Genomic DNA, 24,432 nt, shown 5'->3' with positions numbered 1-24,432 from the left:
CCGGTGGCTGTCTCGATCTCAAGCATTTGCCCAATTGCTGAGTCTACATTGTGTCCGCCGCGTCCATCTTCGCCTGTCTCGCTCCCATCTCTCCAAAAATGGTATGCAAGCGTTATCCAGTTCTCTATCTTTCTTGCTGATTATCCTGCAGAGGCCGATTCTTCTGCAAGGTTGGTCTGTATAACTCCGCGGTAACAGATTATTCAATCGGTCGCCTCGCTTCAGGGCACGAGCGGTCGTTGACCCAGATCAAGTTCAACAAGGAGGGTGACCTCCTCTTCTCCTGCTCAAAAGACCACGTCATCAACGTTTGGTTCGCACACAACGGAGAGCGACTCGGGACATACGAAGGGCACAATGGGGCAGTTTGGACAGTTGATATCGACTGTGCGTCTCCTCGCTCTTTTCTTCGTTTCGCGGGACTGATTTCAATGTCCACAAACTATGTTCTCCATCTTTCACAGCGCAATCACGCTTCATGGTCACCGGCTCTGCTGACAATACCCTCCGCCTGTGGTCCGTCCAGACTGGCAAATGTCTATACTGGTGGGAGTTCCCCACCGCGGTAAAACGAGTCGCCTGGAGCGAGGACGACCAGCAGGTTGTGTGTATCACAGAGCAGCGGATGGGCCACTCGTCTGCCGTACGTATATTCAACATTGACAGGGAGGGCGACGGAACCAATCGTGCGTCTGCTATTAGCCGCTCATCTCATGTCCGTGCTAATCTCAGCTTGTTCACTGGTTCTCCTCGGTGCGATAGAATCCAAGGAGCCAGGCTCTATGTTCAATCCTATCGGCTCGAAAGCGACCCTCTGCTCATTTGCCCATGTGCCGAACCTCATCCTCATGGGTCACGAGTCGGGCAAGGTTGCTCTATTCGACGCAAAGACGGGCGATGAAGTGCTCAACAACGAGCGCGCACATATGGATGTCGTAACCGATCTTCAGCTAAGTCCTGACCGGTCATACTTCATCACGAGCAGCAAGGACAAGACTGCCCGGGTATGTTGAACTGTCCTGATTCCTGTGCTGATGACTCAATGTTACCACCACAATAGCTCCACGAGACTAAGACACTTACCGTTCTCAAGACGTACACGACGGAGACTCCTTTGAACAGCGCAGCCATCGCACCAGGGAAGCCTTACGTCTTGCTGGGTGGTGGACAAGATGCCATGAGCGTCACGACTACATCAGCGCGGCAAGGCAAATTCGAGACGCGATTCTGGCACAAAGTCTTCGAGGAGGAGGTTGGCCGTGTTAAGGGTCACTTTGGGCCTGTCAACACGTACGTTCTACACGGTACATTTTGGTAGATGGATACTGACCGCAGTTTTCAACAGCATCGCTATCTCACCGAAGGGCGATTCCTACGCGTCCGGAGGAGAGGATGGATTTGTCCGTGTGCACCATTTTGATGAGAGTTACTTCCGCGCGAAGCCCTATGGCGACTTGGAGATAGAGGAATGATGCAGCGAGGCATTCGATGATTACTAGCCACTGTTGTTCACCTTCTGCGCCCAGAATGTATTGCTATGTCACCACACGAGGACATCACTCCTCGATGCGCGGAAGCTTCACTGAATTACTCGACGCCATGACGCACGCGTCTCGCTGACCATGTTCTTGTAGACCCGCAGTGACTCAACGAGCAACCAGATCAACACCCAGCTGCATGTCGAAGTGGTCGATCGGACCCAATGAGCAGGCTTCTCTCCGGTGCAACGGTGCGTGGTCATGTTGCGTTGTGTGCGGATCGTCTAGGCTTGCACATGCTCACTCATGTACAGAGAACGCGGGGCGGCGCATGGTGCTGCAATCTTCATCCTGTCAAAGTTGGCATGAACTCTCTTCAGACTCAATGCAAGTTCGGCGTCCGACCAGCGCGGATGCACTGATTCGACCGAGTCTTCGATCAACGGACAGCTATCTATCACGAAACCCACGCATCGACTCCAAATTATTGCCGTGAGTTCCGGTGTTCCTATGTATTGAACTTAGAGATTTGAACTCAGCATAGTAGCAGCATGACCACGACTCCTCTATCATCCCAGACCCCTTCGTACAAATGGGTCGCGCCAGTTGTACCCTTGACATTGACTGTCTTGGCTTGACCGTACGACAGGATGTCAAAGAAATACCGAGTCCGCTGTTCGGCTGCTTCTGATGTCCTCAACTTCTTACCTTATCGCTCTTGTCCAGACAGATGATCAACATCAAGATCATGGTGTTCTGCGCCGTTTTGGTAAGGAATGCTGCTTCAGAATGGGATCCTGGGATTGAGTCCTCAAGTATACAGGCCTTAAGAGCAGCGCACAGGCAGATCACAGGCCAACTCGACGCTTTGAAGAGGTACCCTCATCTATGGCGACCACCCAAGTGACGCAGAATGAGATTATAAACTTACAGAATACGTGAGTGTCTATATGCTCTATGGGGAAGCAGTCAACGGGGCTCACAATGTGGCGGCCTGGCATGTATCTGCTTAGATTCGCAACTAATTGCTGTTATATAGCCAGCATTGGTGGGTATTCGAACGTCCAACAATCGCCATCGCATGAAGCAAGAACAATGTTCTCAATACAGTGCTATACGTGTACGATCGCGCAACTACGGTTGGACAAGAAATCGAAGTCGTATGGCTGCGCAAAAAGACGCTCGTCATTGCGCTGTATACGTGCATGCATATATTCGCCCTTGCTTCGTTATTCATCGCAACGTTGCTCGCGCTGTATTCTGGGCCTTGTGAAGTACGCATCCACGATCATGCTCCGTATAACGCGCACTGACAAGCTACAAGTCGTATGTACTCGCTGATCCAGGTTCGCTGCTGATACTTGCGGCTGATCAATGTTTGACTTAGAGCATATTCCATATACATATTATACGTCGCCATAGGAGCAGCGCAGTACTTTACCCTCGGACGTGAGTGCTGAGTTTCTTCATATTGCACATTGCTGACGGAGCCTATACAGTGATTGCAGCATTACGCGCGCTGGCCATCGACAGTCGAGAGTGGCGGATCCCTTTGGTCATTGTGTCGCTCTCTCTTCTAGGGCCGGCCACGGATATCATGCATTGTATTCGAACGGTAGACTGCTTTCCCCCCTTCGTAACGCTGCCCACCTCACGACCACAACTTCCGCTCAGTATCGTATACCCCTCCCGCCTCCTGTCGGCTGCTCCATACTACTCAGCGATCCGAAGCTCGCCAATAGGTTTGTACATTGCGTTTGTCAACGTCAATTTGTCACTGACCTCACCTCAGACGTAGGCCTGCTTTCCCGATGCGTCTGTACGCATCCGGCTGACTATGCGCGTGCAGTGCAAGTTGCAACTCGGGCTTGTAACGCTCTTGCGGATGTTCTGGTGCTGATCACGACCTGGCGAGTCACTTACAGAGTGGCTAAGCTCAGTCGTTCAATGTCTGTGGAGCCGTCCCTCAGTAAACTGATTCTCAGAGATGGTACGATGTCTGTGCTAGTGCCCGCTCAACGACTGCTAATCAACTCTGATCGATATCCAGGGAGCGTCTACTTCGCGTAGGCCAGCTGCATCATGTGAGCAGACGATATACCTATTGACGCACAGTGTACTCTTTGTCCTCAACGTACTCAACACCACCTTATGGGTCGTCGATGTGAGTGTAATGTTGGCGCGCAGTCCAAGTCTCTGACAGTGGCGCAGATATATAAAAATGTGACCGTATTTTCAAACGTGTACGTGAGATGTCCAGACTAGACCTTCGTACCTGATAGGACCTCACTGAACCATTTGTCAGGTTGTCGGTCATTCTTCTCTCCCACTTGTTCATCAACCTACGGACGACCGCCCTCAATCACGACAGCAGCCTATCCGGGCAATCATCTGTTATGTCCGACGTCCGCTTTTCGGGTGTTCTTGGTGGCATGGGCTCCGCGGTAGCAGGAAGTTTCGCTCTGTCCAGCGAGCATCAAGACGGTGAAGACTACGAGGAGGGTGAACTTGAAGCTTATGAGCCTGAAGATGGGAATGACATCATCGACATCATATCCGGCGATGAAGCTGCTCGTATGCTCACAGCTGCGGTCGCCGACCCTGATGAACCTGCTATCTCCCCATCAAACGCTGCAGAGGATATGATATCGCAGGTCCGTAGGAGCTTTGGTACCAGATACGAGCCGCGTGCTTAACACGACTCTCACAGGTCCCTGGGGTATGACGCTCTCGAGGTAGGCCCACTGAAGTTGGATCGATGCGATCTTCACCGCTTATGCGACACAGCTCAGGGCATAGGTTTCGAATTCCGCATGAGCATGGAGAACTGTGTGTCGATGTTGGTGTTCATTATACGATGACATGACCGCCTTATTCAGTCATACATGCGCGCGTACAAAGAATTATAGCGCGGCGGTGAGCATTATTCCATGCGTACTGAGGGAAACGGCAGCCTATCTGGATATACCTGACACCTCAAATCACTAGTTTCTGACTGAACACACGCGGCGCCGACCTAGCAGCTAATCTACACTGATCTGTCCTTACAGCAACAGTGCACAAATGACATTTGTGATAGAATAACTGAGGGTATGGTTGTCGGTGATCATGTCTTGCTCCTGGATGACTGACTCAAATTGTACTGTTGTGACAGACTTTCTTGATGCTATGGCTCGGCCAGCGCCTACTGATCAGCGAATGCTGTCTGACGAAACGTAAGTAGCACAACACGAGTACAGCTCCACACTTCCCAACCGGGTTTTATTGGGCGCTGCGTATGTTCCGGCACATTGACAACACGGTCTAAGTATTATGACTCTGAGGCACAGCAATGCGAAGCTATTTATGTAAGGCATTTCTTCGAGCCACTCCCCGGCTCGGCCATGACTTCATTTGGGCTGCCTGGGCTTGGCCTGGCACATCCGATAGGCGGAGCTTGAGCTGATTCTCAGCACGGCGATCAACACGCCATCCACTAGTGTTGGAGTGTAGACTATGTACACTGCCATGGTATTGTCTTCCGGGTCAAAAGGGTCGCCATCAGCTGCTAGATGCTGACCGCGTCGATGTAATCCCCAGCATCGTCCGACGATGTCAGCAGGTGGACATTCCCAGGAAGTGATCGCATCCCTAGAGGCTACGTGCGCACTGCATGGCCCATGACTTTGGCAAACGTCGCTAATGTTTGACACGAATTCGGCCCAGGTTTGCAACCAATTGCTGTGTCACAGCGACTCTTGGTAAGTCATGCACTGAACTCAACGTATCATTGCGCCGGAGTTCGCTGAATCACGTATTCTACAGCCTTGTATGTGTACGATCGCATCCTGAACTTGGATCGAGAGGTCAGCGTCGTGTGGACGCACAGGAAGACATTCGTCACTGCCCTATTTGCCTCCATGCACTTCTTCTCCTTCTCCTACTTGTTCCTCGGGACTCTACTTGCCTTCTACTCCGGACCCTGCGAAGTAAGTTGCATCTTTGACTATCAGAGTAGCTCATCTGACAGAATGGATTTTAGATGTCGGTAGGATCCTATGATGCTCTTGCATGGCATCTGATGGCTGATCACTCAATTGACAATTCAGAGGATACTCGATCTACATCAGTTATGTGGCTATAGCTGCTGCGTTGTATTTTACATTCGGATGTAGATGCTTCGTTCCATCTGTGCCACTGTTCATATGCGACGCTAAACGTGCTTCACATAGCGATCGCTGCACTACGTGTATACGCCATCAACGGCCGGAATTGGCGACTGCCTATTGCCATCCTAGCGCTCTCCCTCCTAGGCCCTGCGACAGACGTTGTGCATTGCGTTCTTACAGTAAGTCCTTCTCGAGCTGGCTACATCTCTTGCAGCGTATTGCTCACAACTTTCAACATGCAGTATCGGATCGCGGAACCACCTCCCGTCGGCTGTGTTATTGGTTTGAGCGACGAGGATCTCACGGATAAGTACGACATCTGTTGCCACTCGTGCTGCCTCGAACTCGTGCTCACTAAAATCCTCCAGATGTAGTATCCCCCCTCCTTGCCGGTTGACTCCAGCTTACATAGGGGTTGCACAGTGCAAATCGCAACACGAGCTTGCAATGCCGCTGTGGACGCATTGGTCTTGTTTGCCACATGGCGAGTCACCTGGAGCGTAGCCAAGATTGGCCGTTCCACAGATCTCAAAGTGTCCCTCACGTCGCTGCTTTTGAGAGACGGTGCGTGCAGTGGATCTGTTCGCGACTGCTAGTAACTCATCATATACATACATAATCCACACGTAGGGAGCGTTTACTTCGGGTTGAGTTGATCTAGGGCTTTATCCAACGCACAACGCCGTATTGACACCTTCCCAGTGTGCTCTTGATCCTCAACATCTTGAATGCCACATTGTGGCTTACACACGTGAGTTTTCATGGAATTGCCGGGTTGTGCATACCTGAGCAATCAACAGGTGTACAACAACATCACCGTGTTCTCGAACGTGTACGTCTTGCGCCCGACTTCTCGGGCGAGACGCAGCTGCAACTCAATACGGCTCACAGGTTCTCGATCATTCTCCTGTCTCATTTCTTCCTCAACCTGCGCACGGCCGCACTCAACCCTAACGACAGCACGACCGAACAAACCTCACACATGTCCGACATCCGCTTCACGAGTGCCCTGGGCAACTTTGGATCTGCAGTAGCAGGAAGCTCTACCGATGATGGCACGGAGCGCGGGGATGAGCTGGAATGGTTTGACGATGACACTGAAACCTACGCAATGTCGGATGGACGCTCCCATTCGGCCTTAGCAACTGGAGAAGCTGGTAGCTCCTTGCGACGGAAATCGCAACATGACGAAACTTCTGTATGAAGGCAGACGGCCGGACGATGCACGCATGCTGGCTGAGGCAGCACGCGGAGGTCCTCCTTTTGACCCCTCTTCCGACGACTTCAATCCTCCTGCAGTAATATGCAATATGATACGATGTACGAGTACGACTAAGTTATGTATGATATCCAGCAAGTACGATACTTTGTATGAAATCAATACCAGACACTCCTCGTCCGGTGTATGGGCAACGGATCGTTCGTGTCTATCTCCTCGACGATATCTTCGCCACCCTCAATCCTTTTGGCCAAATCCCACAAGTAGAAGTCTATCACTACGCTACTCACTTCGTCCCTCGTCTGCACACTCTTGCTTGGGTGTCGATTGAGACACAGTATCTCCTGTCGGACCCTCTCCACAGCGACGATGCTGGCAGCACGGATGCTGACCTCCTCTTGGCAGGCCGGAGCGAACGGTTCGTGACACAGAAGCTTCTTCGCCAGCGACGGTGGGTAGTCCAGCATACGTAGGTGGTGGAGGATTTGCGGGACACGGTAGTCGGCAAACATCGTCAATTGGCTGATGGCGCCGTCCACGGGAAAGAGAGGATGTGGTTGATCATCGGCTGGGAAAAATGCAGCCCAGGTCTCCGCCACAAGAATCTGTGCGCGCTTCCAGAAGCACACTGCGGGAACGATCAACGTGGGCACACAAGATTCACACGAAACACATACCCTTTCGCCCCTCAAAGACGACTTCATCCCGGAAAGAGGGGAAGGTGTCAACAATCATCTGAGCGAGCTGCAGGCTTGTGCCCTTGCCGTTGTACTTCCGTAAGAATGCGTCGCAGAAGCCTTGGAAAGAGCCTCCGAAACGCTGTCCACGATTCGCGAAGCCCATTGAGCGTCGTGAAACCCAGCCGAAGCAGAGAAGATGCACACCTTGCGCAAAATCTGGCCATTTTCTCGCAGGATGGCAATGCGCTCCCTCAGGAGGGGAATCGTCTCACTGCATTGTGCGGCCGGTCTGAAGACGTGCTCGATTACACCATCCGGGCACTCGTTGCTTGACGAGTAGAACCCAGAGTCGGTGATAGGGATGCCTTCCTCAATCGCTTCGGCAAACCCAATCAGTCAACTGACTACACACTGGGATGGCATACACACCTCTGTTAATGGCAGCAACCAAAGCCCAGTACCCAGTGTGCACCTTCCTCTCTTCGCTCCCCCACCCAGTGCGCCAGTCCACTCCGTACCGATCAGGGAACCCCTCCCTTTCCGACCAAAAGCTGAAGTTAAGCGAGGAGATGAGGAAGATCCAGTCGAGGCAGGCGCGGGTGGACGGGTCGGCCGGTGAATAGGGCTCAGGGGGAAGCAGGTGCAGTGGATGTGTGTGCCAGGTGCGAGGCGTATAGGACTCTGTCTGAAGACGACCATGAATCTAAGGAACAGGCACACTTGAGCTTGGTTGACATCTGCGGCCCAGAGACAACAGACGTACGAAATGTGCGGCGGCATGTATCCCTTGCTCGTTCAGCTGCACTATGTCCGTTTTCTGCACGCCGCACTGTGAGACAACTACACACGCAAAGAGGCGAATGCGTACCTTGAGTGCAAATACTGCGCTCTGCAGCACCGGATTCGGACTGTTCTCCAGGTCCGTGTCGTCTCTGCGCTTCGACTTCGCGCTGCACGACTTGCCCATGCCGCTACCAGTGTCGGCCAGTTCGGCCTTGGCAGCATCGCCAGTACTAATCGCCTGTCGTGCACTCGAGGCCGTCTCGATCTCAATCGCCATTCCGCTATGAACGGTATGACTAGTACCCCTCTCGAGATGGAGAGTTCAGCCGGAAGGGCAAGGCCCGCTGCGAGACAGGAGCGTGGATGGGGCGGAACGCGGCAGACTCGTGGCCATGGCTCCTAGCATCTGCCCATGCCATCTGCGATGAATTGGGAGCGAAATTTGTTTCGAGCAAACCGGAACAACTTGAACTTGATCGTGTTGGTCGGAACTTTGCATTTTCGCCAGAGGCCAGAGGCTACAGCGCTCGCGGCCACCGGTCACTGACTGGACGGGAGCTTAAACTTGCTACGGTACCTGCCACCACCGTAAAGTTGTACTCGTATTTGCGTAAGTATAGGTACCCCAAAGGTACCCAGAGACAAATTCAAATGATTCATCATTCGAACGTGTACTCGGAAATGAAAAGAACTGGCAGCTGCGACGGGAGTGGTAGTATACGCACGATCCAGGCTGTTGCAAATTACTGCGCTGCCAAAAGTTCAAACGTCCAAACTTTCGAGTCATGACCCACATCACCCTCACGATGGGGTAGGCTGATATCAGGTAGCGGGGCAGCGAGCATAGCACACGGACAACTATCAAGTTCCAGTTGCAGGGTCATGCGAGTCAGGTGGTATAATATGCAAGACGGGCTACTCGTAGACCAGTGAGGACAAGCAACACATGCGAAACAGAGGGGCATGATACATAGTGCGTAACATGATGATGGCGACAAAAGCAGAGGAGCCACTCGCGGGGTAAATGGGATAGACAGGGCGAGCGAGCACTGATGCATAGATACACGGATGTTGCTGTCAAGGTGGTTTCTCGCTGAGTAGGGGCCTGGGTGGGTGAAGGGAGGCCGCGGCGGGGCAGCGCGACCGTAGGGTCGCCCGTCAGGCAGTCTAGGAGGAAGCGGGGGCTCCGCCGGGTCCATCTTGTACATCTCTAGTAGTCGGACAGCACGGCGGAGCCCAGGAGAATGTTGAGTACATACAACAGGCGGAAGCGGATCGAATCATCGTGGTGCGGGACGAGACGTGATGTGTGGTGAGACGGTATGGAGTGAGATGACGGGAGGATGGCTATGGAGGGAACTCTATGCAGAAGAATGTCTGTGAATGGATGATCGTAGCCCGACGCAAGTACATCGTCCCGAAGCTGCTTTCATGTCGGCTTGTAGTAGATCGTCGTTATATACTGCGAAGACATAGAATTCTGAAGTCAGCGGAGGCATAAGATGGTCAGACAAAAGAAGAAGTGACATCAAATAGCGAGGCGACGCACGTCGCCCATGATGCAGTACTCGCCAAACCAAGTGTGAAGACATGGAGGTGGGATGCTCACCTTCTTGCGGTATCTCGTCGTATTTGCGACAGCCAAGACGCCGTTCTTGATCGCACTCGTGCTCAGATGGTGTAGCACGACATGAGACGGCACGGGCAATACACTCGCATCGTCCGCTAGGCCAGTGACATCTAGCTTCATCGCCGCTCGACTGGCCCTCTCCGCGTTGTCTGCCGCCGCCAACGCACTCGTCACGTCCGTCCCACTCGCCGTCACCACGGGCAAGCCCAGGGGCGATGGCCCGTGCACCCCTCCGTCGCCGTACACATCCCCGTTGGCATCGCCCGCGGTCATGCTCATTCCGAGGTGGTTCGAGCGAGTCCGGCTCTCCCTGTCGCGCTCGCGTCTCGAGCGATCCCTACCCGATCGCCTGGATCGCTCGCGCTCGGTCGGTACAGGGCTCCCGCTCACTGTCTGTGGCTTCACGTTGAGGATCAGCTTGTCGAGGTGCCGCGGGAGCACGGGGGCGGGCGGTATGTTCGGGGTGGGGACGGAGTTGTACCCGCTTGCGGAGGAGTTGCTCGACATGTCGTGCGACATGCTCGCGGTTTCTTGCATCTGGAGGTAGACCTCCTCCTCGGCGGCGGCGGCGATGAGCTCGGGCGGGATCTCGGTCGTCCATTCGGGCTCCGCGTGCTCGCGCCCTGAGCCGCCCGACTCCCCGGCGGTGCTGCTTGCGTCGCTCCAGAAGGAGTTGACGTTGAGCGGGTGTTGGTGGTGCGGGCTTGCGAGTGGCGAGATGGCGCATGAGACGGGTGCGGCCACTGCAGAAGGAGAGGCATTGGCCGAGGGGAAGGGGACACTGACGTAGTTTGCGAGCGACCCGTCGCGGTCGTCTACAGCTTGAGAGTAGTCCTCCGAAATCCGGATCTGATCGTCAACGATGAATTTGAGGTGATGTGTCCCTGGAAACAGATTGACGTAGGTGAACCACTGCCCACTCGTCGGGCTGAGACAGATGAGCACAACAGCATCAAGGACACGGGCACGACACGCACTCAAATTGCATGGGCTGCCTGCCCTGCCAGCTGTCGTCCCCCGCACGTGTAAGAATCACAGACTGACCGCTTCCGCGATAGACGATCTTGGTTTGCACAGGCTCGGGGTTACTCAACTCCTCTTCGGCCTTGACGAGGGCGAGCGGGAGCGTGCTGTGGATGATCTCGGGGACGAACTCGGTGCGCGGCGGCTCTTCGCGCGGGGGCGAATGTTCTTGGAGCCGCGACATGAAAGAGCGCGTGGATGGGTAGACATTCAGGTAGGATCGGTCGTATCGGCTGCTGTTGCGGGCATTGTTGAGGGCCAGGCGAGCAGCGGAGGGGAGGTTGTTCTGGGGCCCGAAGGCCTGCTGGACGGGGGCAGAGATGGGGATAGGGATGGGCGAGGACGGCCTGCGGTAGGCTCCATGGGGGGAGACCGAGGCGGGGGAGGAGGAGGCGGGGGTGAGGGCGAGGGACGCCAGGTCGGGCAGCTCGAGGGAGCGCTTCTTCTGGCGGAGGGAGCGGTGTACGCGATTGTTGTTTGTGGGGGATGCTCGGGCAGGGCTGCCGCGGCCGATGGGGGACTGGGTGCGGTGGGACGGGTGGGACTGGGGGTTGGAAGCGGTGTTGCCCATGCTCGGCGGGCTGTGGGCTGAAATAGAGGAGACTGGAGCAGAAGGCCGCCCGCTGGGTGACTATCCTGGGTGACTTCCTGGGATGCTATCAATGGCCGTCTGTGCGATCGTCCTCCCACCCCGTGTTTGCCCCTGTTTGCCCCCGCCACAGCCCCCAAGCTTAACTCTTATTTCTGCCCGACCCCGCCGACGCTGCCCACCGTCACACTCGGCGGCGACACAGCGGCCCTCGCCGCCCCCTCGCCCACCAGCGCAGATCGCTCGCATTTACTAGCCTACTGTGCCCGCCGATGACGCCAGCCTTGGTGGAAGCGAAGACGTCCGAAGCAGCCCTCCGAATTCCGTACCCAGGCCCCGTCGCCGACAGTGACATCGCCACCCTGATCGTTTAGGCCTCTTTGCCAAACTGCCTCCGCCTCGCGCGGCGTCGTGCTGCGAGCTCTGAAACGCCCAACGAACGCCCGGGTTCACAAGCACATCGCGCCACCAACTCCAGCAGCATCGTATCAGCCGTATCCTGCGCTACTACGTCACTTCTGCTCTAGATCCTCGCGGACACGCCGCCCTCTGATTCCTGACCTCAGAACGGTGCGTCGAAACGCGCCATACTACATATTACCGTATGAGGAAGGTTCCTTTCCGTATATGGCATCCTACCATCGCGCGACATTGACGTTTGGTAGGTCGAACAGCATGACGTGCAGGGTCTCTATCTCACGGACCCTCCAGTATCATGCCCTGCCTTACGCATGCCGTACGTACCGCGGATGCATCTCGGCGACGCCGGGTTCTGCTCGGGGTGCCACATCTGTACTGGGAGAAGATCAAGCGACAATTACCTGCCGTCCACACACAGATCCTGGCTCGTCAAATGTTTGGCATCAATCAAACTTGACAGTGGCGGCGCCCCACCACCCAAAGGTTCCGCAACTGTGGTGCATATCCGCTTTAACCGCATGGAGCCAGGTCTCCCCATCAACGCGACATGCTGCTCTCCGGAGATGTGTCGGTGGTCTCCTTCCCGCCGCGCAAGATATTGTTTGGTGACTCCAGTTTCCGTCTCATGGCGCACAACAATGTCCGCCGCTAGAAATATGGCGGCCAAAAACCGTTGACCGCTCGGTCCTGAACGGAATCCTTCAGGGTCCCGGACGTCCCGTTCAAGCAGCGTTCACTGCGATCTCCCTCGACCATACAGAATCGCGCCATTTCCTCGCCACGCTCTAAAACATTTGCTGCGCCCGCCAGTACGTGAGAAGGACGTAAGCCCCCAGTCGGCTTCGCACGTTCCATACTTTGCAGCGACGATCCCTCTGGACCCTGTGGATCTTCTGCATCGGCGAAGCACGATATGCAGCGTGCGTGGCGGACGTTGTCGCTCGCTCCACCCGCCCGAGAGTGAACGCCCCGGTCGTCAAGCGGGCGTGTGCGCGGCGCGGAAGGCATCAGCTTGTTATCGGGACGGCTGTTCGGCCACTGATGACATACCGAACTCGTTCGACAGGGTCCGGCGGACCCTCTGGTAGTCAGGGCTTCCCTGAAAGGTGTGAAGGCGTTATTGGCTTTTGATAACCCTGCGGCGTCCCAGTCGCGGTGAAGTCTGGTGAGGTGCGTGCATCCTCAGGGTGGTACTCAGACCCGCTGATGCCCGTTGGACACAGAAGTCGAACCTACGTTTCCGTCGTGCACGGCCCTCCTATCGTCGGTTCACCGATGAGAACTACGCTGGGTTGGTCAGACTTCAAATCATATTGACGATCGCACGTGGAGAGGAAGCAGCTTACCTGTGAGCCTCATATGGTTCATACCAGGCTTGCTATCTTTGCGCAGGCGTTCTGTATTTGGCCGTGCGTGCTGGAAGGCTTATAGAACTCAAATGAGAGGCGTTGCAGATCATGAACGCGGCGTGCGTGTAGCGCGCGTGCGTCGATAACGACCGTGTACCCGGTTTGGCACCACGCACCCTGCCCGCACCCTCGCGGTCACGGTCTCGCCAGGACTGAGGAGAGAGACCGTCCAGGTCGTCCGCGCTCTAGTGCGACGCGACACGGTGCACAGCGGAAGTCTACTACGCCCGCGATCTGGAGAGAACCAGAAGACGCGGATCCGTAAGCGAATCTTATTCACTGTATTCTTGCCACGGGCTGGGAAGAGATATGGATTTTAGGTCGCGTCGGGAACGGGGGGACGGGCGAGCGAGGGAAAGGCTAATGGTCGGGAGTGGGTGGGTGAGCGGGCGAGCCTGTCTGGTAGGGCAGATCGCCGGGGCCGATATTTCACCTGGGACGTTCTGTCGGGTGTGTAGTGTCCCTGGCGGATGAGGATATCAAGTTCGAACCTCAGCGTCGGCTATTGCGGCTAACATGCTTGCGGAGGATAAGCTGTGGCGAAGTACGGCTTTGCCTTCGCGCATACAAGACACCTCGTAACCCCCCCCCCCCCCCCCCCCCCGTATGTTCAGGGCACCCGGTGTGTTCACTCTTTGTCAAGATTGATATTCGACAGCAGCTGCACGTTGCCGCTGCTTCTAAAACCTAGGCTTGTCCTATTCTCCGGCACAGTGCACGTTCGCGACATAACCTGACCCCCAGTGAACGGACCGTTCCGTAGCCTAAGTCGACACAAACGTGGTACGTGTCCACAATTCCTTGCAAACCAGGTCTCCCACAAGCCTGCTAAAATTACTACATCCAGCAGCTCCCGGTCCGGAGACATACTTGGACTATAGGTGTCGATTCTGTCGTATTCTGGTGATGGCCAGGTTCGTCGGTGGGCGCAGTGCGTTTATGACGCAATGCTGTATACAGGAAGAACAGACGTATTCACAAATCGATACACCGGTAGGAGGCAAAGGCTATTGCTGGACAGAGGATGTGTTGCATCGAGAGGAACTCAGTAAGTGGCTCTACGACTGCATAGCAAGGTGGAATGATACTCTGTGTGTCACGCAGGCAGATTACGATGCAACGGTTGTCGCATTACATACAATTTATCGGCGAATGGAGAAATAGCGACGCAGTTGCCATGGCCCTCAGCGCTCAGCCACGCTGACACGCCGATCTCAATCCCATCAACTCGCAGCCAGTCCGGTACGGCGCAGCCAACCTTTGTGATGGTGGGTAGTACTCGTGTTTTCTGAGGTTGACAATTCTACACAGGGCTGCAACCCTCATGAGATGAATGATGCATGAGCACTTCTCGGCGTCATTGGACTACTAGCTGCGCTGTTGTGCCGAGACAATTGCAAAGTAATGTCAAGTAGCAGCTGTTCCTCATGCTGTGAAATGCTATGGACAAATGAGCTAGCCACATCCCTGGCGCAACGGATGATGCATCGATGGTGTCTGGGGCTACAAATTTTGACGGGGCGTGAGTTTCACGTCGGTACGTTTTGCCTTCCTCGTTTCGCTACGTGCCCAAGTCTAAAGAAATACGCTTACTTTCGGATACAGGGCACAAAGCCGCAATGCATATACCAGGGCTTGCCGACAAATCACCAGTGTCCAGTCATAAAGTTGAAGGTACAGCATATAGATCCAGAAAGTGTTGTCGGCACGGGTCGCAACATGTCAACGCCACTTACCGTCCAAAATGCCGCACTATCTTAGTATCTAGCGGGGATTATAGGCCCACAGGCACTGTCAGAGACATATACTTAGCTGGCGACGAGACGATGGCATGATGTATGCGCTGAAGCCACCTTGATTTCAAGAATGGGACCGGCTGCAGTACACCTGCACATATACGATACCATATACGAGGGACTTTCACTAACAAGACTTTGCAAACTCCGACCATCAGAGTCAGAAGGCTGTCTGCACGAGCATGGTAATTGTTGTACTTGCGCTCGGACCAGGTGTTCAATCTGTGATATAAGTTAGGCGTTGGCATCGTAGTAGTTCTCCTATTATCACACCCGCTCTTTACCACACCCATTCGGCCTAATCAACTACTCCAGGGCTTCAGTTATAGTATAGGTGCTCGACTGCAGGCAGACGAGCAGTTGTCGAGAGCTGCGTGCGTTTGGCGACAGAGCATACCAGAAGAGGAAGCTGCGGCAGCGCCTGGCAGCGCGTTGGGAACGAGGCGCAGAAACGTGTACTGTAACGCCGACTCCGTCTCGACTCTTTCGCACCAACTCCCGGCCGTTCACGCCGCCGGGAACGACGACAGCAATCGTCTGCGTCGTTCTCGAGGTGTCCACCTCCCTGTACATGACCTTGTCTCGCACTGCTTCACTCGATGCCACCTCGTCCTGCGCTGGCTTCTAGGTCGCGGCGTCCTTTGTCGGCGATCTACATCGGTTCAGGCTCGACCCCCACCTCCTCGCCTCCATCTATACCCGATCTGCCTGAACCGCCTAGCCCATCGACCTCACACGGCTCAGGTCTCCCCTCGCCACCGGCGACGAACTCCACTGGCAGCGGGAGCGTGGGGGATAGCAACAGCAACAGCGCCGGCAGTCTCCGTCAGCGATCTAGCGCGTCTCGTTCGAACTCGTCCTCAGAAATGCCCCATGGCTACGACTGGCCGCGCAACGGGAAACGGAGCAGCCAAGTGTTCACGGACGAGGAGGAGGACGGAGGGGGAGTTGACAATGAGGAGGATAATACCGCCCGCCTGTCCGGTAGGCGACGGCAGTCGAAAACCGCCCATGAAGATAACACATCCGCCCTGGACCGCGTCAGGAGCCTTACGCAGCGCAATCGGATGGTGAGTGTTCAGCCAGGAGGTTGAGGCATTATTTCTGACCAAATCTGAACCTGTCTACTCTGCAAATATTTTGACTCGAACGTCCAATGCTTCGATCGCCTTGGTGCTCTCGGAAACCTCAACATATACGTCCCCCTTCACGCTCCGTCCTCTGGCACGCATGATGCATCGCCTTCGCTGTCGTCGCTTGAATATCTATGCGCATATACCCGTACAATTGGGCATGGTATCATGGGGGTCTCATGTCCGTTGGAACTCTATCTGGTCCTACCTCGTGTAAAACTACCTAGGTCCTCGACAAGCTCTCTTCCATATCCCGAAACAATTCTCCGGCACCGATCAGTTCACCAGCACCCTCCAACAACCCCCGCTCGCCCGTCTCGCCGCCCTCCGCCATCGGCACTTCCTCACGCACCTCTGTCAGGCCCCAGTCAGCTTCGAACCCTCTGCCTACTCCCGCCCGCCGCATCGAGAACTCCCATTCAGGCTCAGAAACAGAACGCGAAAGCCAGCATAACTCTTACTCTTCAGATGATCTCGTTGCAACGCCGCCTTCCCGCCCCGAAATCCGCGCGCCGTTCCCCATCCGAGAGAGGCGAATCTCGGCTCCTGCATCTCCTGCAAAAGGTCGCCCGCAGCGCGATCGAGACAGAGGGCCGTCGCCTGGACCATCTCGAACTCCGAGGAAAAGGATGTCGATGGCGATGTCCGTGGACGAGGGACACCGACACACGCATGGAGACGAAGATGACGTCTTGACATCTGCTCTTGCAGCTGTCGCTTCGTCACGCCGTAGCCCGGGTAGTGGGAAGAAGAGCCGACAGCCGTTACCTCGAGAGTTTAGAGATCGGCGGAGCCCAGAAGAGAAGGTAACACTATTTGTCTCTTCTCCGGTTCGACTAGCCTCTCACATGTCTCAGCCTCAGGGAGAGCCATCTACACCACATCGTAATCGCAACGGCTACGATCGGTCGTCACCGTCGTCGCCACGAGGTCCAAGGTCAACACTACCCAGTAACACGCAGCTGTCACCTCGTCGCCCAGGACAGCCTCGGTACTCGACTGTCCGTGATCTCACTAGGAAACACCAGACGAGGTGGCTATCAGAGGATCTGTCTGCTTCTCTCGAGGATGAGGAGCCATCGTACACGAATGAAAGTATCGAGTCTGTTGGCCGCCGACAAGGTCATAGAGGCGGGAGCTCAGATACTCTGCTCGCTGGTAATGGTGGCAGGACCTTGATAGGTGAAGGGTTACGCGCAGCGGGTTTGGCCAAGCGGCGGGATCCTGGAGATGACTTGTTCGGCGGAGAACTGACTGCACCCGGATCTCCCCGACGAACCAAGTCTACGGGGAACTCTTCTATTGTTCAAGGACAGTCAGGCTTGGGTGCACCACCACCACGCTTCGACCCGCACACCCCAGTCAACAACGCGTATCGACGCGATGACCGCATGACACGCTCCGGAGGGATGCTCGCACGTCCCGGTACATCCATGGCAGCTTTGCATCACGACACTCCCGAGATACCGCCACCTAGGACGGCTCCGCCTGGATTACGGGCATACAAGTCGACGTATGTGTTGGCCGCTAGAGAGTCGGTGACGTCTCCTCAAGTCCAGCAAGAGTTCGCAGACCGCGCCTACTCCTCGCCCTTCGCATCTGTCAGAGCAGCATCCACAGCTGCGGTTGGGTCCCCAGGATTGAACAAGGACATGAATGCGGAACACCGCCGGCTGATGATGGAGGCTCTGACTATGTTCGAGTCCCAACTCTCGCGTTTCCCACCAATGGGCCAGACCACCACCAATACGATCCCGGAGCTCTTCCAAACTGCTCAGCACGTCGTCCATTCGCTAGACAAGCTCAACGGGATGCTCAAGTCTGGGACCAATCGCGCGCTGGAGGCCCAGATCGACGCAGAGGTTACCGACTTGTCGATGGGCATCGACTTGCCTGAGCTCTGGAGAGAAGTTGGGGCGGAGCACCGAGAAAACCTTAGGATGAGCGACGAGGTTGTGCGGAACATGACTGGTTTCCTCCTGGGCGTCGGCAAAGTGTTTCGTGATGCGACCTCAGCCAAGGACCCTCAGCAGCACCTCCGCACGGTCAGTCTCGATGAAAGTCCCACCACTCGCCTCGCGCCGGACACTGGCGTGACTCATAGCGGCGGACGCAGTTCTGACGGGAGGAAGAGCCGTGGGACTCGACGTAGCTGGGACCCACGCGATGCTCGGGAATCGTCCCTGGCTCGATTGTCCAGTCTAGAGAGAAGCCACGTGCGCCCCGCTTCCGCTCTTCATCGTAGTTCCACGACTTCGAGCAGCGAGGGTCGCAGCGTTGCTGATGCTGTGGATGGCACACCGCAGACCATCAAGGTCAGCACGATGGCACCGTCGTCGTCCATACGCAGGATGTATCTGTCCCGAGACCAGCGCGCAACGCCCGAAGGGTTAGCGCCCATCCATACGAATTTGAACTTAGCGAAGCAGGGGTCCCCCGACAAATACGAGCCCTCGCCCACACCGACTTCGCGGACATCCCTTTCGGCGCTGTCAGAGCGCCAACGCAACTTCCCGCCCGCCTCCGTCGCTCCGTCGCTCTCGACATTGCCATCTGAATCGCTCATCACCCGCACTGTGAGCACTTCCTCGTCGGAGAACAGCAACGCGCAAAGGAAAGTCTCAAGTAGTTCGACCCTCACCGTGCGCGCAGAGCCTTCCGCGTCGTCCCCGTTCAGTGCTGTCCTCAAGCCACCCGGAGCGACGACTTCACTCACCCCCGCGACCATATCGGCGGAGAGATCTCCCGGGGAGCCTCCTGTCACAGCGTACTATCGTCCCAATATGGACCGCAGCGAGTCCTCAGGATCCTCTCGAGCGGGTCCTAACAGGAACGTCGATACTGTCTCTCGCGCATCCTTGGCGCGTCTGCGGTCTGCGTCAAATGCATCCAGTGCCATGGACGACGAACCGCCCGTGCGGCTTGAGGCGGCGCCAATCCTGTCACCGATGTCGGGCAACGAGACAGAGCGACCGGAGAGCTGGCGCAGGACGGTCGCGGCGCGCCCTAGGGCTAGCCTGGAGAGCGCGTGGGAGCGCGAGCGGGAGGAGCGGAACGCGACCAGGAACGCGACGGTCGCGGGGAGGAAGGAGCGGCGGAGGACGATCACGGAGATATTCCAACGGTAGTCTTCGTTCTATGCATTCCGTGGTTTGATTTTCTCGGTGAGTTATCATTTGGCTGGGCGTTCGGATCCGTGGCTGATCGGAGTCGGGCAGTCTGTTGATCAGATCCCCCCTCTCTGCAGGTATAGGTTTATGTGACTTGTTGGCGTCGCACGCATGCCATCCGATCGTTAGTAGAGTAGGTCCCCCCGTCGCCTCGGACAGAAGTTTTCCTTCCCTCAAGTACAGTTGCATGTTTCCTTCGGTTTGTTCTTTTCTTGGTCTCGCCGGCATCTGCAAAAGGCGGTGCCGGCAGCCTTCGTGTCCATCTTCCCTGCCTTTGGCGTCGAGGCACCCCGCCGCCCCATGTTTCTTCCCGTGTCCAAAACGACCCCTTCTCTCAAGTCTCTGTCTCTGTCTCCATAATGTCTCTGTACCGACTTGTCGCACGCACGTATACGTATTATGTTTATGGGCTCATGCCACACGACATGACGAGTCCCCCACCTTACGTTTTGCTAATACAGTTATAGCAATGTAATAAGGGATCGACGTTGTCAATGAATCCAATGTAACCATCACTTCTGTAGCGCTCTTCCCTGTCGGCGCCCGGTGTCTGCGTGTCTTGGAAGCAGTTCGCTAGAGTGACGGAATCATACCGTATGCGGCAGTGTACAATATATTGCTTGCCCCGGACGCTGGGCGCCTGGGGGCGTGATGGACCACTGGATAGGCAGTGTGCATGCTGTCCGGCCTGCTACAGCCACCGCAGCGAGATACATGTGTCTCGAAGCGGCGACAGAGCCCGTTGCTGCCTGGTACATATGTTCCACGTAACGGTCTTGATCGCGGACAAGGAAACTCGTGGCGGAAGCTTGGCGGATAACGGCAAGGGCAGGCGGCCGGGCGAACACTACGGTTGCCTTATATGGGAGGGGGATGCCCGAAGGGGGAAGGACACTCGGCTGGGGAAGGGAGGCGTAGTGCACGGGCTGCGAGGAACGAGGCACGGAGGCGCGCGGGAAGGGAGCTATGGCGATGACCGCATTCGGAGGCGGAGTCAGTTGACAGATGCTCTGATCATCTGGACCCGTCCACATCCTTGCCCCTCCTCTCTCACAGCCTCCACTCCATCCCTTGTCCTGTGCCTTGTGCGCTGTAGCTAGTGTAGCGACTTTGTGTGCTGCTTGTATGCCCGTCGCGTGTACGAGTCGCGAGAAAAGACGACGGATCAACTGTGTGTGCTGCGTCGGGAGAAGGGTGAGCCTGGGGAGGCGTAGCATACGAGGAGTTCCGGGGTCCGCATACGAGGCGTAGTGGGAAGAAGTTTCGGGCGTTTAGCCATGCCCAAAACAGTCAATCAACGCCACGCCGAGTTCCATATCCGGCCAGCTCGCAAACCTCCCCGGACTTGTCGTCCTCGGTGGCCCGCCTCCCTGCGCAGCCGGGCGCGTCGCAGCGGGCAGTCTTTGTCTGTGTTGCCGTGGAGAACAATACACACCGCCCTGCGAGGCGACTTTGTGCTCTGAGAACGAAGAAGCAGATGATCTGCGTGATTGGGAGAGCTGACTAGTGTTTCAATGTGGGATTTATATCGGACCAAACAGGTGGCGACGGTCGCTTCGCCCTGGCTGGGCTACGCCCCTGGACCCCAGCGCGTCCCCGCCCCTCTTGTCTCTCGACCACCATGAGCCGCCCCTCGCGATCAAGCATGGGCCCGCCACAAAACATGCCCCCGCCCCAGGACATCGTCATGGGCCCGCCACCCCTCCCTCCGCAAGCCTCACAACCGAGGGACAACATCCCCAAGAACAGTTCCGAGTCGGACGTCGTCGAAAAATACTCCAAACTCGTGCGCAAGTACAAAGAACTTGAGGAGGTCAGTATACACGTTTCGTATCTGCGAGGAAGATCCGTGTCGTGCCCAGTCATTGACGGTGATCTCGTGCGCCACGGCGATCCAGAAATACAATGAAGCTCAGTTCCAGCTGCAAAGGTCCGGCGAACGCAACCTCAAATGGCGAGCAGAACGCGCGTAAGTGACTCTTTCGTCGACGCATATAGCACGCTGCTCATTATGGTGCAGTCTGCTGCTCGACCGCGTCACCGAGCTCGAGACCAACCCCCAGGTCAACCCTGGCGCACCCATACCTGGACCCCCTTTCACCGCCTTTCCGCGCTCCCTGCTGTCAGTGAACAGCCAGAAAGTCTTCGTCGGCAACCTGCGACAGGCCATTGACGAGGTGGACCAGGAAGACCCCAACATTGACCCCATGGTCCTCTCGCGCCACATCGGGCCCGACGCGCGCAAGCGCCAGGAGGAGCAGCGCAGGCAACTCGAAGAGGAGGAGGCGCGAGAGGCACGGCGGCAGGCGAGGCGGCCACGAACGACGCAGAAAGGGAAAGAGATGAGTGTTCCAGTGCAGCAGTACGCGCCACCCCATCCATCGGCGCAGGGCCAGGGAAACGGGGTACCGCCCGTGCTTGTCTCGAGCTCGGGCACCAGATTGAGGCTGAAGCCACCAGCGCCGCCCTCGGGGGAGGCGAGTCCTCCACCGGGGTCGTCGATGCAACCCCCACTGCCACACGGCCTCGTGCAGGGCCACCGCTCTGAGTCGCCAGGCTCCCCAATGATGTCTCCGCATGACGAGTATCCTCCCCCTGTGCCGGGTGCGGCGTATCCCCCATCCTTTCAGTCCGCAGGGCCTGACGTCGTAGGAAACGCGCCCCCAATTCAAAGTCAAATGCAGATGACGCTGCGTACGTCTTCGTCAGGCGCCCTCTCCGCGTCACGCCCGACGGATGTCCAGCGGGCGGGAAAGCCGAAGCGCCTCAAAGCGCATACAGTGCAGAGCAAGAGCTTCAGCATACCCATGGTGCCGCGAGACAAGAAGGGTCGGCCGCTCCTCCCCCTCGTCGTCGGCATCATGACCGTCATCAACCTCGGCGAGGTGTGCATGCGCGAGCACTTCCACACGGAGCGATATATCTTCCCCATTCACTACGAGGTGACCAGGTACGTGTCCGCGATACTTGTGCGCGATTGACTGCTCAGCGTCCCGGGCATGTCCTTGTAGGCGCTACTTGTCGACGATCAACCCGGACGCGGAGGCCATCTACCATTGTCAAATCCTCGACGGGGGTGATGGGCCGAAGTTCCAGATTGTCCCGCAGGACGACCCAAATCACAAAATCGTCGCGGGTACCGCTACCGGCGCGTGGGCGAGCATCGTACGCGAGGCCAACCGCATCCGGAACCGACAGCACTCAAACTCCGTCTCTGGCCCGGACTTCTTTGGGCTTGGCCAGAATACTATCAAACACCTCATTCAGGAGCTGCCCAATGCACATCAACTGAAGGACTATGTCTGGCAAAACTTCGTCGAGGGCGGGTGAGCGTCGCGTTCTCTTCTTTTGTTAGTGCGGAGGGCGCAGACAGGTGACGAATGACTGATATGCTGCCCACAGACCTCTTGGCGGCCGTCATGCTGCAGTGATTCCTGCCCTCCTTGAAGATCACGAACAGGCTGAAGGTGGTCGACCAGAAGGCGGCTCGTACTACGGTAAGGAGGAGCACAGGGAGCTGCAAATCATCCAGGTCGAGGGAGAAGATACGAGGGCCCAGCAATACCTCGCTCCGCCTTCGATGAAGCCGATCCAGTTTCACCAAGAATATCAAGAGTATGTTCCTCCTCCACAAATTCGGGAGGGTCCGCCGCAACGCGGACGGCGGAGCTCGCGTGCAAGCAACCCTGCGTACGAAGATTATGCTCCTGCTGGCACCAACGCTGTTCGAGGCGAGTCTCCGTCGAGCACGCGAATGTCACACTCGCCAGTGATGCATCGGGAGCGGGAGAATAGGGAACGGTATTCGCCACAACCACAGATGTCTTCTCATCATACACGGTCACAATCCCACTCCTCTCCTCACGCACATCAGCACTCGCCATATCATTCTGCCACGTCCAATGGCGATTCTGTGCGGCACTACCCTATTAGGTCTGGAGCCTCGCCACCACCGGTACCTGCTACGTTCGCCAGCATAATGCATGCATACCCCGCTCCCCCGATCGCGACCAACGGTGCTACACCTATCATGCAAGAAGAATACGCATACACGAACGGGTCTAATGGTCGGAGAAATGGACACGCGAACGTGCAGTCATTCCCGTCCGGGTAGTCGAGCGGCCTCAGGGCCTGGGCCCAGGACACGCGCTCCGACGTCGCGTGTCCCTATATATGTCGGCGCCCTCGTGCGGCGGTAGTTGTGGAGGGGCAGAGGGTTCGGGTGCTGTATGTCCTTGTATGGTCGTGCGTTGTCTCTCGCTGCGTCTTGCTTTCGTTGTCTGTTGTCCATGTACTCATATCCCCCGACATGCACGTCCGCTACTACCCTGGCGGCTGCGCGGTGTAATGCCCTATGTTATATATGATCTATGATCATGGCATGACCATCCATCTGCGAGGCCCATTTCCTTCTTCCTTCCTCATGGCTTCGGTACGTCTCCCTCTATGTATGCTGTGCGATGTATGCGCCGCCTCGAGACCGGTCCTCCATGAGGCTGCATCTCACACCTGGTCCGACCCCAGGTGCAAGATGTGCTCTACCTTTGGCGAGGGTCCGGCAGCCAGCCAGCGCAGTCGAGAAGTGGGGGGCGGGGTTACCCGCTCGCACGACTCCTGCGTGGTTGGTCGTCCATCGCTCGGACGTAAGAGAGGCTATAGCAATATTCATCGAGTGGTCTTAGATGAGCCTCACGTGGGACTCCTGCCAATGCGAGGCCAGTGCTGGTCATTGGAGTAGTATATGGGGCATACATTCTTTCTCTTCTGTTGTTGTAGTGTTCGTGCATCCTTGGCGCGTGGCTTATTGAGGTGCACCGATCGTATGCATTTGTTGTGTTGCTGCAAAATGTCGATTGGCAATGTGAGGTGCTGATAATGCATTCGATAAATGACAATATACAAACGCTAAAGTTCGCATCCAATTTGACCAATGATTTTGCTCACTGCACTCACG

The 24,432-nt window shown here is 56.3% G+C and overlaps 10 protein-coding genes across 10 annotated transcripts; 6 read left to right on the top strand and 4 right to left on the bottom strand.

Annotated features, from left to right (window-relative positions):
* Positions 1–13: 13 nt before the first annotated feature.
* C8Q71DRAFT_845594 (WD40 repeat-like protein) lies at positions 14–1,472 on the top strand (the record flags this gene model as incomplete). Its single annotated transcript, XM_047926611.1, has 7 exons — positions 14–101; positions 152–170; positions 226–387; positions 465–686; positions 763–1,004; positions 1,061–1,290; positions 1,319–1,472. The coding sequence occupies exons 1-7, from the start codon at positions 99–101 to the stop codon at positions 1,470–1,472; spliced, it is 1,032 nt and encodes a 343-aa protein (XP_047782710.1). The 5' UTR covers positions 14–98.
* Positions 1,473–1,952: 480 nt separating this feature from the next.
* C8Q71DRAFT_328317 (uncharacterized protein) lies at positions 1,953–3,052 on the top strand. The gene is made up of 7 exons (XM_047917858.1): positions 1,953–1,970; positions 2,023–2,146; positions 2,205–2,247; positions 2,302–2,416; positions 2,492–2,526; positions 2,589–2,927; positions 2,978–3,052. The coding sequence occupies exons 2-6, from the start codon at positions 2,129–2,131 to the stop codon at positions 2,789–2,791; spliced, it is 414 nt and encodes a 137-aa protein (XP_047782709.1). The 5' UTR covers positions 1,953–1,970; positions 2,023–2,128; the 3' UTR covers positions 2,792–2,927; positions 2,978–3,052.
* Positions 2,866–4,412, top strand: C8Q71DRAFT_736785 (uncharacterized protein). Its single transcript, XM_047922572.1, has 8 exons — positions 2,866–2,927; positions 2,978–3,220; positions 3,271–3,468; positions 3,529–3,544; positions 3,594–3,642; positions 3,690–3,721; positions 3,784–4,213; positions 4,266–4,412. The coding sequence occupies exons 2-7, from the start codon at positions 3,076–3,078 to the stop codon at positions 4,172–4,174; spliced, it is 831 nt and encodes a 276-aa protein (XP_047782708.1). The 5' UTR covers positions 2,866–2,927; positions 2,978–3,075; the 3' UTR covers positions 4,175–4,213; positions 4,266–4,412.
* Positions 4,413–5,716: 1,304 nt separating this feature from the next.
* On the top strand, positions 5,717–6,917 carry C8Q71DRAFT_328133 (uncharacterized protein). The gene is made up of 7 exons (XM_047917857.1): positions 5,717–5,805; positions 5,869–5,936; positions 6,050–6,190; positions 6,257–6,272; positions 6,329–6,377; positions 6,427–6,458; positions 6,518–6,917. Coding segments are annotated over exons 2-7 (552 nt in total). The 5' UTR covers positions 5,717–5,805; positions 5,869–5,935; the 3' UTR covers positions 6,831–6,917.
* C8Q71DRAFT_884137 (uncharacterized protein) lies at positions 6,574–8,585 on the bottom strand (the record flags this gene model as incomplete). Its single annotated transcript, XM_047928527.1, has 6 exons — positions 6,574–7,473; positions 7,523–7,664; positions 7,730–7,902; positions 7,955–8,228; positions 8,289–8,342; positions 8,394–8,585. The coding sequence occupies 6 exons, from the start codon at positions 8,583–8,585 to the stop codon at positions 7,004–7,006; spliced, it is 1,305 nt and encodes a 434-aa protein (XP_047782706.1). The 3' UTR covers positions 6,574–7,003.
* Positions 8,586–8,949: 364 nt separating this feature from the next.
* C8Q71DRAFT_328057 (uncharacterized protein) lies at positions 8,950–9,843 on the bottom strand. The gene has a single exon (XM_047917855.1). The coding sequence runs from the start codon at positions 9,514–9,516 to the stop codon at positions 9,052–9,054; it is 465 nt and encodes a 154-aa protein (XP_047782705.1). The 5' UTR covers positions 9,517–9,843; the 3' UTR covers positions 8,950–9,051.
* C8Q71DRAFT_328054 (5'-AMP-activated protein kinase beta subunit, interation domain-containing protein) lies at positions 9,627–11,643 on the bottom strand. Its single transcript, XM_047917854.1, has 3 exons — positions 10,916–11,643; positions 9,918–10,866; positions 9,627–9,788 (listed from the first exon to the last, which is right to left on the bottom strand). The coding sequence occupies exons 1-3, from the start codon at positions 11,530–11,532 to the stop codon at positions 9,738–9,740; spliced, it is 1,617 nt and encodes a 538-aa protein (XP_047782704.1). The 5' UTR covers positions 11,533–11,643; the 3' UTR covers positions 9,627–9,737.
* A 3,779-nt stretch (positions 11,644–15,422) lies between these two features.
* On the top strand, positions 15,423–19,578 carry C8Q71DRAFT_327909 (uncharacterized protein). Its single transcript, XM_047917853.1, has 4 exons — positions 15,423–16,245; positions 16,536–17,114; positions 17,172–19,472; positions 19,527–19,578. The coding sequence occupies exons 1-3, from the start codon at positions 15,775–15,777 to the stop codon at positions 19,434–19,436; spliced, it is 3,315 nt and encodes a 1,104-aa protein (XP_047782703.1). The 5' UTR covers positions 15,423–15,774; the 3' UTR covers positions 19,437–19,472; positions 19,527–19,578.
* A 411-nt stretch (positions 19,579–19,989) lies between these two features.
* On the bottom strand, positions 19,990–20,953 carry C8Q71DRAFT_736738 (uncharacterized protein). Its single transcript, XM_047922571.1, has one exon. It carries the CDS (start codon positions 20,693–20,695, stop codon positions 20,066–20,068), a length of 630 nt encoding a protein of 209 aa, XP_047782702.1. The 5' UTR covers positions 20,696–20,953; the 3' UTR covers positions 19,990–20,065.
* A 47-nt stretch (positions 20,954–21,000) lies between these two features.
* Positions 21,001–23,712, top strand: C8Q71DRAFT_327838 (F/Y rich C-terminus-domain-containing protein). Its single transcript, XM_047917851.1, has 5 exons — positions 21,001–21,291; positions 21,377–21,447; positions 21,499–22,428; positions 22,490–22,804; positions 22,881–23,712. Exons 1-5 carry the CDS (start codon positions 21,100–21,102, stop codon positions 23,590–23,592), a joined length of 2,220 nt encoding a protein of 739 aa, XP_047782701.1. The 5' UTR covers positions 21,001–21,099; the 3' UTR covers positions 23,593–23,712.
* The last annotated feature ends 720 nt before the right edge of the window (positions 23,713–24,432 follow it).

Source organism: Rhodofomes roseus (assembly GCF_022264815.1).
Source record: "Rhodofomes roseus strain CIRM-BRFM 1785 chromosome Unknown C8Q71scaffold_3, whole genome shotgun sequence".
In the NCBI taxonomy this organism is placed as follows: domain Eukaryota; kingdom Fungi; phylum Basidiomycota; class Agaricomycetes; order Polyporales; family Fomitopsidaceae; genus Rhodofomes; species Rhodofomes roseus.
This window is presented reverse-complemented; position numbering and strand designations above follow the sequence as displayed.